Consider the following 22,154-nt stretch of genomic DNA (forward strand, 5'->3'; position numbering starts at 1 on the left):
TCCATAATGTCTACGTCCGTATACTTATTTGGTTTTGTCATTTTATTCGAGTTTTTATCATGGATGAGGATGAATTTGAGGCGAAGTATGTGTGTCCCATTTGCTGTGAAGTATTTAAGAATCCAGTAATAGCACCTTGCTTTCATAGGTAGATAGATATCACCTGTATTGTATTGTATTAAAACCAGCTGTTCGATGGTCACAGGTTTTGTAAAGAATGTATAAAGAAATCAATTAGTCAATCAGCTCCAGCCTGTCCTGTGTGCAGAATTAACGTAAGAAAAAGAGATCTAATTGAAGACAAAGTGACGGAAAGAGAAATATCGATCAGTACTGTCATTTGCAAACCTTGCGGACAGGCAGTAAGTATGTAATAAGTATGATGTGTCATTTACACAATGTATGTAATTATGCTGAATATTATTTTATTTTTCTTGCATACATGTACATGTAGTTTGGACTTTTGTATTTTAATTCCCATTCAGTGACATGTAGGAAGCGTACTGTACCACAATCTCAATTTAAACATGTTAATCCAGCAAGGTATGTACTAAACAGTGAACACATAATGTAGCTACTGAACTGTGAATAAATATATCTCTATTTTTCTCTGTCTCTCTTTGTTGTTTTCTAGTTTACCCCCAAATCGCTCAACATTTGCATGTCCATTATGCAGTAAGACTAATCTAGATTGTTTGGGATTGGTCAAACATTGCAACGAGCGTCACAAAAATGACCACTCTCAAGTTGTAAGTAAAAGAAACGAGAGAGGGAGAGAGAAATGTAATAATAATTTTACGTGTAGCAATGATGTATATAGGTATGTCCTATATGTGCCTCCATGCCATGGGGTAGTAGGAGTCAAGTTAGCAGTAACTTCATGAGTCACTTAAACATGAGACACAACTTTGAATATGACACTTATGTGGTAAGTTAATGGTTAAGAAAGAAAAAGAACATATCTGGCTTTAAAATTTTTTAGGACTATGAACAAGATGATGAAGAATCATTACGAGCTGCCATTGAAGCTTCTTTAATTGAGAAATAGTCAGGAATTCATCAAGCATTATTCACATTATAATTATATTATATTTAAAATTCAAATTAAATTTTTACTTTACAAATATGTCATTAGTTGATGGAGGTGTTGCTATCCCGTAATAATCGTGATCGCCACTATTGAGACATTTATATGAACATAGCATTATACGAATTGGTATCAGACCAGAAGGAGATCGTAATGGCAAAATGATCTATAATGCATAACATATAGAATAATGTTATGATTATTATTCTTTACCTTCTTTGCTTGTATAAACTTAACACATTCCAGCCAGGAGTTGACAAATGGTCCATCACACACCAAGCACTTGCCAGCTTGAGCTAGTGCGTCCCTAACTTCAGGTAGCGATTGTACTATTACCTCTAAACGTGAATCACTGCCAGGAATATCATTATTAAGATGTAAGTAACATGATAGTCATGCTCACTTTTCAAGTATTGTGAATAATCTCCTGCATATTAATTCCTATTATAAATTATCATGAATTATAATTATTACAATTTACAAATTCATGTATAGTGTATACCTTTAAAGGTAGTACTTCCTCTGTTGCTGATGAAGGAATAGGAATGAAAGGTATTAAAGGGTTCAGCTCATAATGAAACTCTCTTAACTTCATTTCTCCTAGCTTTGTACAAACATGATGAACTTAAAAGCAATTCAGTGTACATTAATACCTCTTGAGGAAAGAATTGTATCTGATTGCTAGAAATATCCAGGACTCGTAACGATGTGCAACAGCTGATGAGCTAAAAGAGAAGACTGAAAATGTGACTCTATAAATGTCTGATTTCATTTACAGGATTTAATGATTGAAGTTTATTCTTTTGTGCATAAATTCTAGTTAGTTTCTTAAGCTGTGAAATGCCAGACGGCAAGCTGGAAGAAAACCATATGTACTGTTTATGAAAAAACAGCAATTTACTGTTGCAATTGATTATCCTCGACATGCAACTCAACGAGAGATGACAGGTGGGAAATTTCTTGAGGAAGAAACTTCAGTCGATTGCTAGCTATTCCTAGTGTAGTTAAATTATTCAAGCTATCATTAACATGTAAAAATTCCATAAGATCGTTAGTATACATTATACCTTGCAATTGCTGGTGGTAAATGATCAATCAAATTTCCATTTAAATTAAGTACAATAACTTCTGTTAAGCATTCTATTGCGGTATTAGATTTGCAATATCAATAAACACAATGGCAAAGTATGCACACATCTCTCTCATTTTATCAATTATACATACCAAGAACGTCTTCGTCAAGTTGTTCTATTTCATTACTGAACAAATGTATATTCTGTAATTCTGGCATCTCCATGAAACAGACTGGGAGACAAGAGAGCTTATTGCATCCAAGGTTAATTGCACACAACTGCATATTACCCTCAAGGTTACACAGAATTACTAAAACACTAACTTTTGTGAGTGATTTTAGAGTTGGGGAGAGTCCGTGATCAGTTAGACTATTGTTTTTGGCTGAAAATTTTGTTAGAAAAGTTAGTTTGGTCAGAGATGGAGGCAAAGCATCTATTTTAGTGTTGTCCAGTGAAAGGGTAGTGGTTTTGCTTCTCAATGCGCGTAAAACTACACCATGATCCAGCACAGTGCTTCCATTAGCCGCCATATTGTTTAGCGGTTGCTATTGGCAACTACCACCCACGACCACGTGGTAATTAATTTTATTAATAGATCTACCGTATTTTTAATTTTACATGAATGGTTGATAATGAATTTCACCAGTTTCTGGGTCTGTGTATGTTTCTGCTCTTTCTATTATTTCACTGACACGGAAAGCTTTGTCTTGAATCTTTTGCTGCATCTCTTTGATCAGGACCAAGTCCCCGACATTGCAGCTTTTCTCGTCGTGAACTTCAAACTTTCTCCTTTTTGCAGTGTACTGAGAAAACAATAATGGTTTAAACAAATAGGGGGTGGTTACTTTTAATACTAATGGATGAAGATAGCTTCTAGTCACAGATACTTTTACAGTATTATTTGCTTTACATTTCATGACACGACCAAGAAACATCGACATTTTTATTTTTGTCGCCGTGGTCGTGGCTTTAAAATGAGCCACTCCTTTAAAAAGGTGTGGCAACAATAAAATGGAAGGCAAGTCCAACAGCATAGCCAGAGCTTTGAGCAGTTTGTGGGGAGGTAACGGCAGTTCAAATTTGGAATCAGGACAAACAGATAGTATAGGATCTGGATCTGCTTTTGGACTAGTAAATAAAGCTATTACAATTTATAATTTATTTTTAATTATTATTTTTAGAGTAAAAAGGAAAGGATTGTAGGATTTTTCTTATGTTTAGGACTTGGGATTTTATGCTTTGCACTAGTCAGTGACAAAAATAAAAAGTCATTTCAATTAATTTTATTTAATTATTATAGGCATTGGCACTGACACCAATGATTTTGTTAAAGTCTCGCAAGTTTGCAGCTCTTTTCACCATGGGGAGTCTTTTTAGCTTGGGCAGGTATATATTACAATTAAATGAAGTGTGTATTGCAGTATTTTATTTTGTGCATAGTTTTTCATTTTTATGGGGTCCTTGGTCACACTTAAAGCATCTCCTCTCAAGAGACAGACTACCATTCACTGCTGTGTATGTTGGAACTATAATAGCGACATTATACTTTGCACTGGGAGTAAGATAAACCAATAATAATTACTACTTTATCATCATTTGTTAGGTTCACAGTACTATATTGACTTTATTCTGTGCTGCATTGCAAATCTTAGCATTAATTTGGTAAGATTTATGTTGAACTTTGACAGTTGAGGCAAGCAGTTTAGTGAAGCTACATAATAACTAGGACTAGACTATTGTAATGATCATCATTGCTCTTAGTTTTAGAGGGGAAATGTTGGCATTTTGACAACCCATTTGCCAAAATTAACCCTACAATTTTTAACCATTATGTGCAGCATATGGCCACAAATTTTCCAAGTTAAAACCCATTAATCATCAAAAGTTTAGCAGTAAAACCACTCTACAATTACTAGCTATACACTATTTTGTTGCCGTAATGTATACTGAAATAATAGAGGCTTAAAAACTATTCCAGTTCTTTATGGGATGCATATTTGTGCTTAACTGACCTTCACTTTTTGTTGCATAGGTTTCTTGTCAGTTATATTCCTGGTGGAACAACCGGACTCAGTTTTATGCTTAAACTATTTTCTGGATTATGCACAAGAACTGTATCACAAGCAATTGATGCATAAAGCCGTAATAGTACATTGTATGTTTAATTTATTGTTGTGTTACCAATTTTGATGTTTTCATTTTCTTTTAATTATTCTGAGTTTGACCTCATACTAGTTATTAATTAATTTTATAACTGACCACACCCAAATGAGGCAAAATGGCGGATGGCAGCAAGGACAAGGAAGAAAAGCAACCAGCTAATCCCTCCTCTTCTTCAATAGGCAACCTATCACAGAATAATCCACTCTCTAGGAAACTAAACAGAATTTTAGAAACTCGACTAGAAGATGAGAGGGACACAATAGAATCCCTCAAAGTTCTTTCTGAATTTCTACCCGCCAACACGCTACATGCTCGACGCAACCTCAGATCTGACATAGAGAGACGAGGCCTTATACTGAGTGAAGAGTTTAGAGACCTTTTGGGGAGTCTGGCAGCACAGATACAAGATATGCAAGTGAGTGATAATTTTTACAATAATTTGATTTTATGGGTGTGGTTTAAGTCACGTGATTAAGTATGATTTTTTCTGCATAGAATGATGTCCATTCCATGAGGTCATGTTGTCAAGATATGCAAAATCGACTGGCGGATACAAAAGCAAAGACGGCTGGGTTACTGAATGAAACGGCCGAGTTAAAGGCAAGAGGGCGGAGATTAGAGATGAGGGGCGTGGTCATTGACGTGTTCCTTAAGAAGCTCCAACTAACCCCAGAAGAGGTGGGGATACTAGCAGGAGGTGTGGTCGGAGAAGAGCTATTCTCTGTCTTACACCGTGTGAAATCAATTCATGAAGACTGCAAAGTGCTGCTAAGAACCAGTCAACAGAGAATAGGCTTAGAGATAATGGAAAAGATGGCCATGCACTTGGAGGAAGGCTACGAGAGGTTATACCACTGGACACAGTCACAATGTCGTACAATGACCAGCGACTTGCCCTCCTCTTCTCTGCTTCTTAGAAAGTCACTGCAAGAGCTTAAGAGTCGACCTATCCTTTACAAGTATTGTGTGGATGAGTATGTCCTTGCTAGACGCAGTGCCTTAGTACAGGGTTTCATTGATGCACTGACTAAAGGTAATAATGGTAGTCGACCTATTGAGCTGGTATCTCATGATCCAGCCCGTTATTCAGGAGATATGCTAGGTTGGTTGCATCAGGCTATAGCTACCGAAAAGGATCACATTAGTGGCCTCTTTGCTGAAGATGAGAGGGAATGGGTATCGAATTTACTGGCCTCTATAACCGAAGGTGCTGGAAGGCCTTTAAAAATGAGAGTCGAGCAAGTTCTTTTGTCGACGTCTGATCCAGTGACCAGCTATCAAATGGTTAATGTGGTTCGATATTACCTTGGTGTTTTTGTAATTCTTTTAGGAGAGACTGCTCCGTTGATTGGGGTAATGAAGGAACTTGCTGAACTTCAGACAAAGCTGTTCTTTAGCAGCCTCACAGTTCAAACCTCAAAGTTACTGGAAGAGATAGAGTTACCTGATTCACAGCTTAACCCTCCAAGGAAGCTAATGGAGATACTCTCAGTCCTCCAACGCGTGCTAGCATCTCGTGACATCAGCGTAGCCTCATTAGACGATCATAAAACATCGCTGAAGCAAATACTGCAGACATGCATTGATCCAATGATTCATTACTGCAATGAGAGTGCTTCCACTCTTAGTACAATGGAAATGGCAGTCTATCTCATCAATTGCCTTTATCTGATACACTCGAATGTAGCATTGTACGAATTCACTGAGCTAGCATTAGAGAAATTAGATGGACAGATACAGGCTCATTTAGATACACTGATAACAGAGCAGGCTGCTTATCTTCTAGGAAAAATTGGACTACTAGATTCTTATAATACGCTTCAAACAGGAGAGCTGACTGACGAAGTCCTTGCTCCTGTACACGAGCAAAGCAAGAAGCTCATGACTCAATTTTTCTCGTCTCCAGAGTCTTCTCTTCTACCTCAACTCACTCTTCTGACCAGTAGCAAGTTCAAAGCTGATGCTCATCAAAGGGCAGTACAATTATTCCTCAATGCATACAGGCAGGTATATGATGCTATAAAGGACAAAATAGGAGAAGATAAGCTAAGTAATGTATTACCGCATTCACCAGAACAGGTCAACGATTTAATTACATGATTTTTATGATATTTGTACATTAATTGTTTGAAGTGAAAAAAATTTTAATCATACAATTCAGTACCATTATGCATTTTTGGCAGCTACAACATTTCACTGGTGTTAAGGAAAACTTGTGGGTGGGTCAGGTGTGCATTATTATCAAAATTGGAGAAAAGCTGTCCAAATTTGAGGAACTCCTCAATAGTCTTTAGTGCAAGTGGGCATCAGTGATGTGTATAATTGATCAAATTTGAGACTGAGACAGTGTGTTTGTGTATGCTTCTTAGTGAGCCTACTGTATAATAAACTGAGGGAGATAGAGTGTGTTTATGCACATACATACTTTTATGAGCATCAATATCAGGGAGAATAAGACTACACTACTGTATATGTACATGAACATGTACATGAGTGTACTATTATGACCATCAATAGTGGGCATTTGTTTTTTTAAAAGAATTTTTGCACAATGGACATAAAATGAAATGTTTGTCTCATAATTTATGCTGCACAGTTCAGCTACTGAGGGTGAGTGAGTGTACTACTGCATATACTGGTAAGCTTAGGAAAGTTAGCTCCTTTCTTCTCCAGGTTAGACTGTGCCCACAATACAAGCTTCATCAGTACACTGAGCCTTGAGACTTCTTCCTTCCCTTGGTTGCTCAAAATGGCCGAGTTTAACTCGCTCACAACTTTTAGCCTCTGAGAATGCTGTAGTAGATAAGCAAAAGGGCTTTTTATAGGATCATCATAAGCTAACAGAGCTAAGGCAGATTCAAGTTCCTCAAGGAATTTTGAATTTTCTTCACCTCTAGCAGAGAGCTCTGACTGGGCATATGCTAATGCCTCATCTACATTGCCCTGACGTATGTACTCCAATAGCTGCTGTAGTTGTAAGTGGAAGAATAAATCTGGATTAGTGTCTAGTATTACTAGATCTAAATCATTCAATGTCTCAACTGCTTTTTGTACTTCTCCTGTTTCGATTGCTGATCGTATTTGTATCTGGCTCTCCATTAGAGAGTCATCTAGTCCTGACTGTATTCCTGTCTCTTTTTGAAAGGAGAGGGCTGCCTCTTTAAACCCCTCCCTAACCAAATAATCCATTATCACAGAATTGAGATCAGAACGAGATACGGAATGATTATTAACCTACAATTGCTAGTATAACGTAAAGTTTAAGCTATTATCTCTTACCTTGTCGCTCCACTCATCTTTTTCTAGAGTTGAACTAGTCGAAAGAGTAACTTCTACAGTTGTTGTTGACGTTGTGTTGTCCTCCATCTTTAACCACGCCTTCTATCACTTTAACCCTCACACCCAGTAGATCTAATAATTTTAAAATGGCGGCCAAAAAGTAGGTTGTCTTTTTGTTCATCTAAGATTTTACTCTTACTATTACTATTACAGACAGTATGGTCTTATTATTCCGAAAAGTAAACCTCAAGTTCTGACCAAACCATCTGCCTTTGATGATGACAGCAGTGATGAAGATAATGTGGTATGAATTTTGTGTTTAATAATGTCTGAATGATAATTTTTCTTACTTCACTCTTATGATAAAAGGATGCAAGAAAGAAGCAAGTCAGTGCATCGTTAAGAAAGGAAGGGATAAAGAGACTTGAAGCTAAGACAGTGAGATAATTCATATCATTAGGGTATTATTTACATGTAGAACCTTTTAGACTAAGAATATGCTAACGGAAGCTTTGTGTGAAGATCCAAGTGTGTTTGACTATGATGGGGTTTATGATCAAATGCAGGAGAAGAAACGAGACTCAAAACTACTAGGAAAACAAGATAGAAAAGTAAGTGATAATACTTGTACCAGTTTGTTTGTATGAATCATTTTGTATTGTGTTGTTAAATTATAGTAATATTTCCCTTTCATCTAAAACTAACTTAATGATAACCATTTCATAATTGTGACTAATGACAGCCATAATAGCTATACTATTCAGCCAAATGTTTGTTACTTCCAGTCATAAGTTTTGGAAGTATCAACAGTTGAAAAAAGATCCAAATTTTGGTTGAAGTCTATGTTTCCAATAGTTCATTTTAATCACTCAATGTCAAATTTAGCATAGTGTGTATTGGTTGTGTTTTAATGATACATTTCAATTGGTATAGAATCACCTATACCAAGTTCTCCACTATCAGTTGTTGTGTTTGTTTTATTTATTCATTTATTTATTTACTTGCAGTTTCTTTTCATTTACAGTCGAAATATATTGCAAATTTGAAAAGGACGGCAGAAGTGAGAAAGATAGAACAAGAGCTAGCCTACGAGAGGAAGGTACAGAAGGAGAGAGAGACTGAGGGAGAAGCATTCTCTGATAAAGACTCCTTTGTTACTCCAAGCTACCTGAGGAAGCTAGAGGAAAGGGCAGCCATTGAAGAGAGACTGAGGAAAGAAGAGGAGATAGAGAGTGAGCCTTAAAAATTAAGGATGCTTGTAATTAATAAAGTAAAAATAAATAATTGAATAAAATATATTCTTCATCAGGGTTTCCCACAGGATTTGACATAGTGGTCAGCTTCTTGTTAGTGGTTTTTTAAGTTGCTCCAAATTTTGGCAAAATAATATTTACTGTTACTACTGTAGCACAGGGTAAATGACTAGGAGAGAATACTTAATCCATTTCTATTACATTTTTTGATACTGTGCTATAGTACAGGGTTTTTGGTCAAAGCTCATCAAAAGTGGCTGGGAGAGAATTATATTTTTTTATTTATATACATAGTTATGTTGTGTAGCTGCATGATTCTGATCAAAATTGGATTTTCTGAATTTTCAAAGTTGCTCTAAAATCATGCGAAAGACCCTGTGTAGGGTCTTTTGCCAAATTTCATTAAAATGGCTGGGAGAGAATTTTATGTTTTAGTTGTCTACAAATTTTGAGTGGATTCTGATCAAAATGAGAATTTTTATGAGTTTTTTGAAAGTTGCTTCAAAAGCTGTGTGCTATTATAATGAGCCAATTTTTGTAAAAAAGCATGGCCTATGGTTTTTTAAAAAATGACTCTGAAATCACCCCAATTTTTATTACATTTTTATGCATGTTGATGTCCTCATGCTATGTAGAAAGTTTGAGCTGATTCCGACTTCAATTTTCCAAGTTATAACCATTTTTAAAAAGTAGCAAATTTTGGAAAAAACCATGGACTATTGCTCATGGTTTTTTTCCAAAAAATGAGTCCGAAATCACCCCGAATTTTTATTTCATTTTCTAATACCTTACGGTTGGTAATATTCGAGGGTCCGAAATTTCGTGTTTTCTTCAAAATGTCCTTAGAAGCTAATATTCGTGGGTACAAATATTCGTGGATGACAGTTAGCAAACTTTTTTCCACTTGGATCTCCTGGACTAGCTTCCAACACATGGCTTATAGTGGAATATGGAGTAATAGACAAAGACTTTGGCTCCTCCACTAGCTTGGAAATGGTAGTTAGAGCTCTGCATGGCCCGTTAATTAGTTTTTATGTGTGGGTGGGTAGAGGTTAAAATTTCGTGGATAAAAATTAACCATGAAATTAACGAAAATTAATACCCCACGAAATTTACCAACTGTACAGTACATATTGTTGTCCTCATGCTACGTAGAAAGTTTGAGCTCATTCCAACTTCAATTTTCCAAGTTACTGTATAGCAGAAAATTTTCGTGGCCCAAAATTTTCATGGATCTGTCCAAAAATCAATTTCATGGCTTTAATTTTCGTGGTTTTTTACAATTCAGCCATCTTAAACCGTATAAATCGATTTTCACGGATTTTATTTTCATGGGTTTTGAAAAAAAACGCAAAATCCACAAATTTTGGGTCACAAAAATCTTCCGCTATATGGTATGACCATTTTTAAAAGTAGCAAATTTTGGAAAAAACCATGGACATGGTTTTTTCCAAAAAGTGACTCCGAAATCACCCCAAATTTTTATTACATTTTCTAATACATGTACATATTGATGTCATTGTGCTATGTAGAAAGTTTGAGCTGTTTCCGACAAATAATTTTGAGTTATGAGTATTTTAAGACATGAGCCAATTTTTGGGAAAAAAACAAATGCCATAGATAAGGTTTGTCAGCTTATAGAGCGTGCTTTGTCTAAGGGAACTCTGTTGTATATGTACATGTATGAGCATTGTAATAAACCATACATTGGCATGTGGAATTAAAATTGTAGGGGATTGTTGGTTTTTGACACAAAGTATGAAGTTTAATATTTTTGTGTACATTCATGTACATGTTATGTGCAGAAGATGTGACTAAAGGCCTTTTCACACTGGCACAGTTTTCAAAGCGCTTTGATGCGCTTTGTTGATACAGCTGAAATAATGCACATTGATCGTGTTCACACTAGCAGCTGAATTATGTATCAATTTGTGTTCTTGTTGCCATTGGTTTACATTGATCGAAGCGCATCACTTCACATCAATCCACCTCTGGAGGTGAAGGAGGGTGATGCGCATCAATGCGCATTAATTGAAAACCACTCTAGTGTGAACACGATTAATGCGCATCAATGCGCATTACTTGTGCCAGTGTGAAAAGGCCTTAAATTTTCAATGTAAAATCCATGAAATGAATTATTGGAGAAATCACCAAAGTATTTAAACTCCTGTCAATATATCTTTTATAGTGTACACACTATAAAAGATATATTGACAGGAGTTTAAATTTATTTTGTTCATCAAATATTTGAACCCAGTTGAATTGCTGATTAACAAATTTTTATGTTAATATTTAATATACTGATAGTATAATGTGTTGCTTATGTCATTTATTTATTTTTTATTCTTTAGAATTAAATGATGTTACTAAGGAAACTGATTTGAGCCGTTTTTATCGAAACGTGTTGGAGAGAAAGACAACTGGTGCTCCATCATCTACCACTGAGGAACAAGAACAAGATAGAGAGAAAGAAGACAGACATGACTATACTGATACATTCGAACAAAATGATAATGAACCTTTAGATGAAGCTGGTAGTGAAGATGATGAAGGTGGCAATAATGATGAAGGATCTGGTAATGAAGGAAGTCCACCAGAGAAAGAAACTGATGAACTTGATGAGGAAGAGAGACAAGAAGCAAAAGAAGATTCACCTCCGGTTCCAACTGTACCTGAACCCCAACCAGAGACTGTTGAAGAAAGACGAAAGCGTATTTTTGCAAAAAGAACTAATGAGGAATCTGCCTTGTCTGCTAAAGAACGCTACCTGGCTAGGAAGAGAGCAAAGTTATCTGAGCCTACTGTAATAACAGAAGATGATTAATTTTTATTATTGAAAATATTTTAAATTGGGCGGGTCTGCTTTTGAGGGGCCGGGTCCGATAACTAATTTGCGTTCAAATCATTCTTCTGGAGTGGAGACACTGTCTTCTTGGATGGTTCTGTAACTAGCTTCTGCAGTTCTATTACCGCCCATCACTACTGGGAGTTATCTTGGCCGTTTTTCTCTTTGATAAGTGTAAGACAGTTATACAGTATGCTGTTAAGTCTCATTATGAATTCCTACTATTTATAGAGTCCACACAATGAAGTTGTTGGTATATACTCGTATCATAAAGGTCCTCTTCTCTCTCCTCCTCCTTATGTCAGGTGATGTAGAGCTCAACCCAGGACCTAGTAAAGATAGCCATAATATTGTGTGCCATAATTATCATTATTTAAACTGTAGATCCAAAGGAGATACTAATGAAATATTGGGCTAAGCTATCCAAAGCAATATCAGCTAATGTTAGCAATGTAGCCAATGCATTGTTTTCCAAGGACCTAATAACACGTGGGACTAGAGAATACACGTTGACAGCACTTGGCCCAACTAGTACTGATAAAGCCACTAGATTAATGATTGATGTGGTGGATCAGCTAGAAGCTTCTATTGATGAAAGACAGTATTTAGTTAAGGTGTGTAGTGTATTAACTAAACAAGGTGCAGCAATAAAAGAGATAGGAATCATTATGCTTAAAGAACTAGGTATGTACATGCACATAACTAACATATATCAGTCAAAAAATGTTAACCTCTTTGTGTACTCAATAGAAGAAGACACTGCTACTGTCCATCCTCCTCTTCCTCAAAGTGGAGCTAGTGAAGGTAAAAAATAAAATGCTAATAATTAAGAATTATTATTATTATTGCCTGGTTCCATCATTAATCATGTGCAGTTGTGGCTATTGTATGTATTCTGTGGTTTACTACTGGTCTGCTGTAGATAGACCTGATCTCAATTGTTGTTGCAACAGTGTGTTATGTTAATGTGCATCACGCTCATTTCATTTTTCTATTTCTTTCTACTAGGCAAGAAACTTAACTTGAGAACAGCCTTAAGGATATTTCATTCTTCTGCTCATCATTACAGACTGATAGGGACTGTATTGGATGTAAAAGTAGCAGATCTGAAATTAACTGAGGATGTAACTAGTAATCTCATCACAGTATTCGAGAGGTGGTTTGATGCCAATAGAAATGTTAGTTGGGATACATTATTGGAACTTTGTGACAACTTTCCTGATCAATTGGGCAAAGCAAAGGCTCATCTAAATAAATTTTTTCCAAAAATAGGTGTGTAATTATGTGTACATATCTTGACATTAATAATTTAGTGCTCATTACAATTTACAATTTTTATTTGGGTGCGGAGCCACTAATGTTTTTCATTCTTCTAGTAAAGAATAATTTTTTTCTTTTTTGTAGGAGAGAATACAAGTAATTTTGATAATGTAATAGAAGTAGAACCAGGTATTACACACATATAGCCAGTGTCTTACTAACATTTAAGGGTAAGTCCGGTGTACATGTATTTTGGGATATTTATTTTATTGGCTTAATATGATTGCCTGACCATAATAATGACGTATTCCAACTCCCATTGTCTAAAAAATTTTTCACTGAGATATGAGCTTTGAAAGATGCTCATTTTTGTTACTTCCTGTCGGTGGGTGTGGCTAAACATGACATCCTAGAGCATAGATATTAGAGGGGATTGGCAACGGGGCGTAGCAACAGAAAATGCGAGTTGGGTTACCACATGACAACCATCAGTGTTTTGATTGTATTCCCATCTCCTCCATTGGTGAATTTGCACTGGAAGGATTTCGAAGGAAATTTGTGTCTCTTGAGGATAGCGCTTGCTTATGATATATAGCCTATTCCACATAGAATTTTTAGAGCTACCAGCAGCAAGGTTTTTGTCTCCAAAAAGCCATTTTACAACCAGTTATAGGTACACAAAGTCGCCTGTTTTTGAAACACTTTATCCTTCGTAAAACGCTTGGCCATTATAGCATCAACGAGCAAGTTAGCTCATTCCATAGGAGATTTCAAGCTCTTCAAAATGACTATACTTATTCATAGCTCAAGATCAACATGAGTCTTTTGGAGGGGGAAAAGATGGTATTTTTAGTGAGAGTGACATGGCTACTAGCATATGCATTGATTTGTTTTAAAAATATTAATAAAAAGAATAAACACTGGTTAGTATTATGTGTGAGTTTTGTTTGCATAAATGGCATCCTCTTGGAGTTATTCAAAAAATAAAGCAATAAAATCTGTGATTTTGCTCCAAAATCTGTCAAAAATCCCAACCCACCTCTGTTTACTTAGCAATAATACAAATGAATGGAGGTTTGCCCACACCCACGCTTCTGTTTCCAATCCCTTTTACCGTACGGTTGGTAATATTCAAGGGTCCAAAATTTCGTGTTTTCTCCAAAATATCCTTAGAAGCTAATATTCGTGGGTACAAATATTCGTGGGTGGTAGTTAGCAAACTTCTTTTCACTTTGATCTACTGGACTAGCTTCCAACACATGGCTTATGGTGGAATATGGAGTAACAGACAAGAACTCTGGCTCCTCTACTGGCTTGGAAATAGTAGTTAGAGCTCTGCATGGCCCGTTAATTAGCTTTTATGTGTGGGTGGTAGGGGTTAAAATTTCGTGGATAAAAATAAACCACGAAATTAACGAAAATTAATACGCCACAAAATTTACCAACTGTACGGTATTTACTCTAATATCTATGCCTAGAGGCATAGATGCAGCTAAATCCATTCCTTTATAGGGGGAAATAATCCTTTATTCTCATGCCTAATAATGTAATAGCACTAATTTAAAGATTGGGATCATTAGCTTTCATTATTCTGAGCATGCAACTGCAAGAAAATGTCATAATACCACAAGTAGGAAATTTTCTTGTTTGCTATTTTGAGTCTTTTTCTTGCAGTTGCATGCTTAGAATAATGATAGCTAATGATCCCGATCTTTAAATTAGTGCTATTACATTACTAGGCATGAGAATGAACAATTATTTCCCCCTATAAAGGAATGGGTTTAGCTGCATCTATACCTCTAGTGATGTCACGTTTAGCCACACTCACTGACAGGAAGTAACAAAAATGAGCATTTTTGAACGCTCATATCTCAGTGAAAAATTTTTAGACAATGGGAGTTGGAATACATCATTATTGTGGTCAGGCAATCATATTAAGCCAAAAAATAAATACCCAAAAATACATGCACCGGACTTACCCTTTAGGTGTGTGAGCTACCTTGTGCATGATGCTATAATGATTAATTTTTTATGACCCCCAGGTCGTAAATTTTTAAATTAAGCCAGATTAAGCCCCCATGTTTTTTGTGTAAATTAATTTTTGTCAAATATTAGCTGCTCTGCAGCTTTATAGAGACCAAATAACCTTTTCATTATTTTGAGCACCATTCAATATTAATTCCTCACCATTATTTTTTTAACCTTCAATTACCATTGACTTGTTTGTAAACAAAAATTCAATACTTTGTATAATTTTAAGAGAATATGAATTAAATTATATATTTTAAAATGTTTATAGGTACTATAAAGAAGTGGTTTGATGATGAAAAAGAAGGCTGGATTGATTTGACCCTCACTCGTGTACATATGGTTGGGCCTGCTGGCTCTGGTAAATCATGTGCACAAAACCTTCTACTTAATGAGCCACCACCAAAACACTTACCTTGTACCACCTCATCTGAAGACCTTCTCACCTGTTCTGACACCCCATTTTCTGACCCTAAAATCCTTGAACATTCATCTTCCAACCCTCAAATATCTTCTGATACCTCACAATCTTCTGATCCACATGCCTCTCCTGATTCTATGACTGACCTACACTACAACACTACTACCTCCTCTTCAAACACCTCCTCTAAGTCTATCACTGACAGTACACCAATAGCTTGTAAAGCTGTCAAAGCTCTAAGAGTTACTTCTAATGATAATGAGACTTGGAACAGAATTACTAAAGATGAATTGCTGGAGAGATTAGCATCTAGTTTAAAAAGAGCTGTGGCCAAGTTTTCTCAACAAAAGCAAGCTACGTCCACACTTTCATTTTCAGATGAGTCAGAATCAGATGATGAATTTACACCAGAAGCCCCAGAAGGGCCTCGTGATTATGGAACTGTAGTTAATGAAATAGTTCAATGCCTTTCTGTAGCAAAAGCTCAATTAAGTGAGAAATGGGCATACATTATTGATTCTGGTGGTCAACCAGCATTTCAAGAGCTGCTACCAGTGTTTACTAGGGCAGCTTCTCTTAATGTCATCACACTTGACCTTTCTAAAGGTATCGATGATGAGTTTGAGTACACGTACCGAATTAATGGAAAAGAGTTTAAATGCGATGAGAAAATGAAATATTCAAACCGTAAGGTTTTCAATTCTGTCGTTTCAGCAGCATCAGTTCAGAAACCATTAGATATTCCGTATTTGACCAAGCCTTCTCAAGAGGCTACTTTCATTCACTCTATGTCTTTTGTTCTTGGTACTCATTACGATGTGGTGATTAAAAATAGCAAAAATGAAAAAGAGGCATTTGCACAGGTGAAGCAAATGAGCGACGATTTGATGAAACAACTGGATTCTCATTCTAAGAAGTACATTATTCCTGATGTACATGAAGATTCTACGTGTATCATATTTCTGGTTGATACATTAATAAAAGATCGAGGTGAAAGAAAGAGGGTCAGCCAGGAAATTTTTAAAATTGTAGATCGAAGTCAGACTTCTCTTAAAGTAAAAATCCCGATCTGGCTGTTTGTTTTTGAGCTTTGCTTAGAGAAAAAAGCTGAAAGTAATGGTGGTTTTGTTACAAGAGAAGAAGCTGACGACGAAGGTAAGAGACTTCACATGACTCCTAGTGATGTTGAAGATGCTCTAACTTACAGTACCTTCACAATTGCACCATTATTCTATACTATCCTGATATTGAACCTCAATTAGTGTTTGTTGACCCGCAGAAAATTCTTGAAGTACTTTCACAATTATTGGCTCTCACATATGTCAAAAAGGATACTGCACAGAAAGTATTTAAACCAAAATTGAAAATAACTTGGGATGAAATGGCCCTATTAAAAAATCAGGGTCGCTTCAAAAAAGATCTTCTTAAGAAGTTCACTGTATTCACTGGTAAATTTCAGCCAGATTACTTCATCAATTTGCTTAACAAATGCCACATCATTGCTCAACTACAGAAAAACAAAAGTCAAGCTAAAGATGTAGTCTATTTTCTTCCTTCTGCTTTAAGTTCATATGATGATAGCTTTGAAAAGAGCCCTACAGATAGAAAACCTCTACTTTATGTTTGGAGAAAGCAAGTGGCTGGAGAAGATGTAGGAAAAGTCTTTGTCAATGTACCTCAAGGAATCTTCCCTCTGATGATTGTTCGTTTACTCAAGGAAGAAGAATACGTTGTCTGGCTATCTAATCCTGATGACGTCTCACAATTTCGAAATGCAATATCGTTATGGATCTCTTTTGACAAAAATGATGATGACCCAGATGAACGTTTGTACATCATTAATCGTGGGAAGCATATTGAAGTTATTTTTACTGGAAAGAAGGAACATTGTCCAAAAATTAACACACTACTTTGTAAAGTCATCAAAAAGAGTGCAGATGTCATCAACATTTCAGTTAAAGACTTGAACATAGCTTTTGCTTGCCAACGTGACAACAGTGAATACTGTATTATCAAAAATGAAGCAGCTCAAATAATAGGTTGCTGCTCTAAACCTGCTCACACTTGTACTCTTGATGACAGCTATTGGTGCTGGTTCAATACATCAGGTATGTGTAACAACTTTATTATTATTATTATATTATTATTATTATAATTATTGTAAAGGTTCTGCACAAAAATGTGTGTTACTTATACGCATTCATAAAGCCTGTTCTTAATGCTATAACATTGATGAACTTATCTTAGATATACCATATAAAAGTAGACATTATTTTTTTATTGCATGGCCAATTATTCTTTTCGTTTATATATAATGGTTTTTGTTATTCAAAGAATGCATTATGTACATATCAATCAATAAAACATTTTTAAATCCACAGGCCAGGAGCTTAATAATGCAGTAGTCTTGAGGATATTTTCTACTTCTGCTAGTGAGTATAACCTAATAGGGACTGGATTGGGTGTAGATGTGTCTGATCTGACACAGATCCCAGGCCAAGCAATGAATAATCTTATTAAAGTAATTGAAAGGTGGTTCAAAGCCAACAAAGATGTCAGCTGGGATGCATTAAGACAACTTTGTAAATACTTCCCCAAACAACTGGGCCAAGCAGAAGCTAAGCTAGATGAAGTACTTGGTAAAGAAGAAGATTCACCTCCAATTCCAACTGTACCAGAACCTCAACCAGAGACAATTGAAGAAAGACGGAAGCGTATTTTTGCAAAAAGAACTAATGAGGAATCTGCCTTGTCTGAACACTACCTAGCTAGGAAGAAAGTAAAGTTATCTCAGCCTACTGTAATAACAGAAGATGATTAATTTTATTATTAAAAATAATTTTCATTTGTCAGGTCTGTCATAATTTATTAATTTTTGAGGGGTCAGGCCCAATAATTAAATTGTTTACTTAATAATGCAGGCTTGAAAACAGCTAGAAAACAGCTAGATCTATAACGTGACTGAATTTTAATTTGCCATGCATGTAGCAAGTAACTCAAGATACAAGTTTTGAAACTATAAGCAGCCACCAATTGGAATATCAAAAATATAAAATCAAATCTTTTTCAAAAACTCCATTACTTGAACCATAGTAGGACGGTTTCTATGGTTATTGTCAAGTCCTCTTTGTATAAGAGACTTCATATCAGACCAGGAGACACTACCAGATTGTCGTGCTCTCTCTTCAATTGTCCTTTCTGGAAGACAACATAAATTCATTTCCATAAGGAGAACAGAGTAGCTGTAGACATCCATTGCTAGACTGTGTTGCTCAGGATCACGAGCTTCTGGTGCAGCATATGCTAGATTGCCTGGAAAAGCAGTACCAGCACTCTCAGCTTGCACTACTGTAGCTGTACCATAATCTGCTACTTTAGCTTCATAACCAGCAGGTCCAGTGCAAGGCTTTAATAATACGTTAGGACTGCTCACATCTCTGTGAATAATAGGCTGAGGCTTAAACAGGTGAAGGTAGTTGAGGCCTAAAGCTACATCTTGAGCAATACTGAGAATCTGTTGATTGGTTAATCGGTTTCTGCGAAGCTCCTGATTAAGACTAGTACTCATCAGCTCGGTCAAGATGAGGGGATTACCCACTTTAGTTGCACCAATGAACTGGACCAGGTTAGGATGACGTACTCGTGATGCTATACTCATTTCCCTGGAGAACATACCTAGATTATAATCAGAGATGATGATAGTATGAAGTGACTTGACAGCAACTCTTAAACCTCTAAAGATACCAACTGTAACGACAGCATAAGATCCTCTTCCTAGCTCCTCCTTTGTCAAAGTCACCTCATCTTTATCAATAACCCAGTGATCATCAGTAAGCTCTGCTTGTTGCTGGTACCTACGAACTACATCTTGAGACTGACGTAGCTCCCTATCCTTCTCCTTTAGCTCCTTATCTTTCTCCAGTAGTTCCCTATCCTTTTCCTGTAGCTCCCTATCCTTCTCTTGTAGCTGATGACAATATCTTATTATTTCTTGATCTTTCTCTGCTTCTTCTCTTTTCTTCTGTTCCATTTTTTGGCGAAAATCTCCGGCTTCTAACTCCTTTTCTGTTAATTTTTTCTCCTTCTCTTTAAGACTCTTCATAAGAGCTTGTATGGTTTGCTCAATATTGACTGCATCTCCTTTTCTTAGTTTCTGGTAGTCCTCCAAGTGCTCCAACCATACTCCTCTTATGTGCTGATACTTCTTCTTGTAGTATTCGCTAGTCATCCCTTTAGAATCAAATGTATCACCTACAAGACACCCTCCTCTACTGTTGACAACTAATGGATGCAAAAATAATAGTATATGTATACTGAGATTAACTATTAACTCATAATGTAGGGTTAGCTACAGCCAAGGCTGCACATGAATGTAAAATTAAAATGTGCAATTTATTTACTAGACTGACCTAGTTCAGTTATCATTACATTGATATCATCAATTAAGCTCAATTGCTTAATACCACCGAAGTTGTAAGCATATCCTCCAACAGTTATCATCCAGACACAATGAAGACTCATAATGAACACTGAGAGAGAATGACTCCTTCTTTTACTAACAGAATGAGGTGCATCTAACTGTTAATAGAAATAAATTAATAATTTACATGTATTTTACTGTACATACTTTTATCCAGGAATATTGAGTGATCTTAAAGATCCAACAATCATCTAATATGTCGTTATTCTTATTCAACCCACCACTTATCACTAGCATAGGACAGTCTGATCCAGTTATAATAGCACCTGCATGCATGAATCTACCCACTGGCCATTGGTCTATTGCTTCAGGTTTCTTTATACTCTGCCAGAACTAATAAATAAAATAACCACACTCATTAACAATGACATAAAAGTGCATGCATGTGTGTGTGTGTACACATAGTCACATACCACAGTGCTAATTGATATGTGTATCTCTAATACATAAATATTGTTAGCATAAGTATCACGAGTATTATCAACATTCTCTATCCCACCAAACAGGACAGCTCTAGTGTTGCTGATCTTTTCAATGATAAAGCCGCCAGCAGGTGGTATACACTGACCAATGATTGAAGGATGACTCCATTTTTCTAAATTAAAATTATTGACATAATTTCAAAAAAACAATAAAACTTTACTTGATGATATATTATATATTGAGTGCTCATTAGTACGCCATCTTTCACTAGGTAACATAATATATTTATAATGAGGTAGTTGTACAGCTGGTTTAGATCCTTTTCCTCCTATCATTAGTAAATGGTGTACTCCATCATGTTCAAATGATGTCATTCCACAATGACCTCTCCTCATAACTGGTCTAGTTGCATCAGTTGGTTCTAATTCTCTCCATTGAAGATTAACGCTATCCAGTTGTGTAATACTATTGTGAAAGCAGTCACCATGACCACAATAGCCCCCGAAATAGTACAATAGATCATTTATTGCAGTACAGCAGTAACCCAAAATTCCTAATGGAGGAGTACCAGTAGTATCTTTAGTGATCCATTCACCAGTTGAAGGAGTAAAGTGCTGTATATTACTAGTGATCCTTCTCTTCTTTTCACTATCATGTACTTCAGGTAAACCGACCTGATTACCAGCCCACAGGTACAGTGAATCACCTACTAATACAGTTCGGTGACCAGTTCTTCTACTCGGTTGATCTATAGCAATGATTAACAGTGAAGTAGTAACTTCATAGTACGGTACTTGCTTTTAGAAGTACTTGTTTCAAATGCCATTTGTTTTCTTTCCAGATTACCGGTATGCTGATTTTGCAAATAGGCGTAGGCAAACGAATTGACCCACGTGGTAGCACGTGGGTGACTTGAGTGTGAAGCGCCATTTAAAATAGGTGGGGCTACAGTTCTTTAACATTTCTATGCTCTTCAATCATTCTTCTGGGGTAAGATTTCTCTAGTCTTTATCTACATGCTCATATTTTTCTTTCTTTTTAGTAAGAAATTTAATAACAGTTCACAATGGCTGACTACTGGACGCAGTGTAATTACTTTTAACATTTTTCTGGGACTGGGGCTTAGTTTGTAGCCTAAGGGGCTTGGGATTATCTTTATAGGGGTCTGGTACAGGTTTAGAATCTAAATAGGAGAATTGTAATTTTAAATTTGTTTAAATTTGGATTGAGGGTTGATTAAAATTTAATTTATTATTATTATTGTAGGAAGGAGAGCAAGATGAAGGCACTACAGTTGAACGAGATGGTCCACTAACTGTACTATGGAGTAATACTGATAGACTCACTCCATCAACTAGAGTACACTACACTCCACAGAATTCCAGTTTAATATTTGTCATAGATATGGCATCATCAAGTGGTCCAGCCATTTTTTGATACATATTGATGTCCTTATGCTATGTAGAAAGTTTAAGGTGATTCCGACTTCAATTTTTCAAGTTATGGCCATTTTTAAAAAGTAGCAAAATTTCAGAAAAAAGCATGGACTATAGCCCATGGTTTTTTCCAAAATTACCCAAAATTTTTATTACATTTTCTGATGCATATTGATGTTTTTATGCTGTGTAGAAAGTTTGAGCTGTTTCTGACTTCAATTTTTTGAGTTATGACCATTTTAAGAATACGCCAAAATTTTGAAAGAATCTCTGTACTATAGCCCATGGTTTTTTCCAAAAAATGGCTCCAAAATCACTCCAAATTTTTATTACATTTTCTGATACATATTGATGCCCTTATGCTATGTAGAAAGTTTGAGGTGATTCCGACTTTAATTTTTCGAGT

At 36.0% G+C, this 22,154-nt stretch overlaps 8 protein-coding genes and 1 long non-coding RNA gene across 10 annotated transcripts; 6 read left to right on the forward strand and 3 right to left on the reverse strand.

The window, feature by feature from the left end:
• The first annotated feature begins 18 nt into the window (after positions 1-18).
• Positions 19-1,143, forward strand: LOC100631405 (RING finger protein 166-like). Its single transcript, XM_019997816.1, has 6 exons — positions 19-148; positions 206-362; positions 455-543; positions 635-749; positions 821-928; positions 983-1,143. The coding sequence occupies exons 1-6, from the start codon at positions 60-62 to the stop codon at positions 1,046-1,048; spliced, it is 624 nt and encodes a 207-aa protein (XP_019853375.1). The 5' UTR covers positions 19-59; the 3' UTR covers positions 1,049-1,143.
• LOC105313124 (leucine-rich repeat-containing protein 69-like) lies at positions 1,033-3,129 on the reverse strand. Its single transcript, XM_011406295.2, has 11 exons — positions 3,006-3,129; positions 2,484-2,963; positions 2,312-2,438; positions 2,155-2,227; positions 1,989-2,105; positions 1,864-1,942; positions 1,741-1,812; positions 1,590-1,691; positions 1,491-1,528; positions 1,301-1,439; positions 1,033-1,253 (listed from the first exon to the last, which is right to left on the reverse strand). Exons 2-11 carry the CDS (start codon positions 2,688-2,690, stop codon positions 1,113-1,115), a joined length of 1,095 nt encoding a protein of 364 aa, XP_011404597.1. The 5' UTR covers positions 2,691-2,963; positions 3,006-3,129; the 3' UTR covers positions 1,033-1,112.
• On the forward strand, positions 3,129-4,391 carry LOC100641300 (protein transport protein SFT2-like). Its single transcript, XM_003387324.3, has 6 exons — positions 3,129-3,291; positions 3,342-3,407; positions 3,461-3,546; positions 3,601-3,718; positions 3,764-3,822; positions 4,193-4,391. The coding sequence occupies exons 1-6, from the start codon at positions 3,172-3,174 to the stop codon at positions 4,296-4,298; spliced, it is 555 nt and encodes a 184-aa protein (XP_003387372.1). The 5' UTR covers positions 3,129-3,171; the 3' UTR covers positions 4,299-4,391.
• A 29-nt stretch (positions 4,392-4,420) lies between these two features.
• Positions 4,421-6,512, forward strand: LOC100631535 (conserved oligomeric Golgi complex subunit 6-like). Its single transcript, XM_003387332.2, has 2 exons — positions 4,421-4,738; positions 4,819-6,512. The coding sequence occupies exons 1-2, from the start codon at positions 4,439-4,441 to the stop codon at positions 6,421-6,423; spliced, it is 1,905 nt and encodes a 634-aa protein (XP_003387380.1). The 5' UTR covers positions 4,421-4,438; the 3' UTR covers positions 6,424-6,512.
• A 307-nt stretch (positions 6,513-6,819) lies between these two features.
• On the reverse strand, positions 6,820-7,713 carry LOC100631661 (glucose-induced degradation protein 8 homolog). The gene is made up of 2 exons (XM_003387333.3): positions 7,603-7,713; positions 6,820-7,557 (listed from the first exon to the last, which is right to left on the reverse strand). The coding sequence occupies exons 1-2, from the start codon at positions 7,687-7,689 to the stop codon at positions 6,925-6,927; spliced, it is 720 nt and encodes a 239-aa protein (XP_003387381.1). The 5' UTR covers positions 7,690-7,713; the 3' UTR covers positions 6,820-6,924.
• On the forward strand, positions 7,712-11,695 carry LOC109582829 (nuclear speckle splicing regulatory protein 1-like). Its single transcript, XM_019997814.1, has 6 exons — positions 7,712-7,762; positions 7,816-7,906; positions 7,972-8,040; positions 8,091-8,213; positions 8,627-8,834; positions 11,207-11,695. Exons 1-6 carry the CDS (start codon positions 7,749-7,751, stop codon positions 11,677-11,679), a joined length of 978 nt encoding a protein of 325 aa, XP_019853373.1. The 5' UTR covers positions 7,712-7,748; the 3' UTR covers positions 11,680-11,695.
• LOC105313125 (uncharacterized) lies at positions 11,696-18,368 on the forward strand. Of its 2 annotated transcripts, none has more exons than XM_019997812.1 (8): positions 11,696-11,874; positions 11,932-12,032; positions 12,085-12,384; positions 12,454-12,504; positions 12,709-12,972; positions 13,105-13,149; positions 15,260-17,517; positions 17,791-18,368. In XM_019997812.1, the coding sequence occupies exons 2-7, from the start codon at positions 11,942-11,944 to the stop codon at positions 16,669-16,671; spliced, it is 2,163 nt and encodes a 720-aa protein (XP_019853371.1). In that variant the 5' UTR covers positions 11,696-11,874; positions 11,932-11,941; the 3' UTR covers positions 16,672-17,517; positions 17,791-18,368. The 2 variants fall into 2 exon arrangements, with proteins under 2 accessions (XP_019853371.1, XP_019853370.1); XM_019997811.1 differs by having other exon boundaries at positions 11,697-11,874; positions 12,451-12,504.
• A 74-nt stretch (positions 18,369-18,442) lies between these two features.
• Positions 18,443-21,154, reverse strand: LOC109582828 (uncharacterized). Its single transcript, XM_019997810.1, has 6 exons — positions 21,111-21,154; positions 20,533-21,060; positions 20,303-20,484; positions 20,037-20,222; positions 19,819-19,987; positions 18,443-19,690 (listed from the first exon to the last, which is right to left on the reverse strand). Exons 1-6 carry the CDS (start codon positions 21,136-21,138, stop codon positions 18,465-18,467), a joined length of 2,319 nt encoding a protein of 772 aa, XP_019853369.1. The 5' UTR covers positions 21,139-21,154; the 3' UTR covers positions 18,443-18,464.
• A 29-nt stretch (positions 21,155-21,183) lies between these two features.
• Positions 21,184-21,722, forward strand: LOC109582833 (uncharacterized). The gene is made up of 3 exons (XR_002185246.1): positions 21,184-21,302; positions 21,355-21,400; positions 21,579-21,722. It is a non-coding gene; the product is annotated as an uncharacterized LOC109582833 (long non-coding RNA).
• The last annotated feature ends 432 nt before the right edge of the window (positions 21,723-22,154 follow it).

Source organism: Amphimedon queenslandica, unplaced genomic scaffold, assembly GCF_000090795.2.
Source record: "Amphimedon queenslandica unplaced genomic scaffold, v1.1 AMPQUscaffold_13351, whole genome shotgun sequence".
Lineage (NCBI taxonomy): Eukaryota > Metazoa > Porifera > Demospongiae > Haplosclerida > Niphatidae > Amphimedon > Amphimedon queenslandica.

Coding starts and splice junctions, on each gene's coding strand:
- LOC100631405 (XM_019997816.1), top strand. CDS start 60: ATGGATGAGGATGAATTTGAGGCGAAGTATGTGTGTCCCATTTGCTGT. Junction 544..634: donor AAACATGTTAATCCAGCAAG/GTATGTACTAAA, acceptor GTTGTTTTCTAG/TTTACCCCCAAATCGCTCAA. Junction 929..982: donor TTGAATATGACACTTATGTG/GTAAGTTAATGG, acceptor AAAATTTTTTAG/GACTATGAACAAGATGATGA.
- LOC105313124 (XM_011406295.2), bottom strand. CDS start 2,690: ATGGCGGCTAATGGAAGCACTGTGCTGGATCATGGTGTAGTTTTACGC. Junction 1,813..1,863: donor AACTTCAATCATTAAATCCT/GTAAATGAAATC, acceptor CTTCTCTTTTAG/CTCATCAGCTGTTGCACATC. Junction 1,440..1,490: donor TTATTCACAATACTTGAAAA/GTGAGCATGACT, acceptor TATTCCTGGCAG/TGATTCACGTTTAGAGGTAA.
- LOC100641300 (XM_003387324.3), top strand. CDS start 3,172: ATGGAAGGCAAGTCCAACAGCATAGCCAGAGCTTTGAGCAGTTTGTGG. Junction 3,408..3,460: donor GGATTTTATGCTTTGCACTA/GTCAGTGACAAA, acceptor TAATTATTATAG/GCATTGGCACTGACACCAAT. Junction 3,719..3,763: donor CATTATACTTTGCACTGGGA/GTAAGATAAACC, acceptor ATCATTTGTTAG/GTTCACAGTACTATATTGAC.
- LOC100631535 (XM_003387332.2), top strand. CDS start 4,439: ATGGCGGATGGCAGCAAGGACAAGGAAGAAAAGCAACCAGCTAATCCC. Junction 4,739..4,818: donor CACAGATACAAGATATGCAA/GTGAGTGATAAT, acceptor TTTTCTGCATAG/AATGATGTCCATTCCATGAG.
- LOC100631661 (XM_003387333.3), bottom strand. CDS start 7,689: ATGGAGGACAACACAACGTCAACAACAACTGTAGAAGTTACTCTTTCG. Junction 7,558..7,602: donor AAGATGAGTGGAGCGACAAG/GTAAGAGATAAT, acceptor TAGCAATTGTAG/GTTAATAATCATTCCGTATC.
- LOC109582829 (XM_019997814.1), top strand. Junction 7,907..7,971: donor GCAGTGATGAAGATAATGTG/GTATGAATTTTG, acceptor TTATGATAAAAG/GATGCAAGAAAGAAGCAAGT. Junction 8,041..8,090: donor AGAGACTTGAAGCTAAGACA/GTGAGATAATTC, acceptor AGAACCTTTTAG/ACTAAGAATATGCTAACGGA.
- LOC105313125 (XM_019997811.1), top strand. CDS start 11,942: ATGAAGTTGTTGGTATATACTCGTATCATAAAGGTCCTCTTCTCTCTC. Junction 12,385..12,450: donor CATTATGCTTAAAGAACTAG/GTATGTACATGC, acceptor TGTACTCAATAG/AAGAAGACACTGCTACTGTC. Junction 13,150..15,259: donor TGTAATAGAAGTAGAACCAG/GTATTACACACA, acceptor AAATGTTTATAG/GTACTATAAAGAAGTGGTTT.
- LOC109582828 (XM_019997810.1), bottom strand. CDS start 21,138: ATGGCATTTGAAACAAGTACTTCTAAAA. Junction 21,061..21,110: donor TGAAACAAGTACTTCTAAAA/GCAAGTACCGTA, acceptor TCATTGCTATAG/ATCAACCGAGTAGAAGAACT. Junction 19,988..20,036: donor CTCAATATTCCTGGATAAAA/GTATGTACAGTA, acceptor TTCTATTAACAG/TTAGATGCACCTCATTCTGT.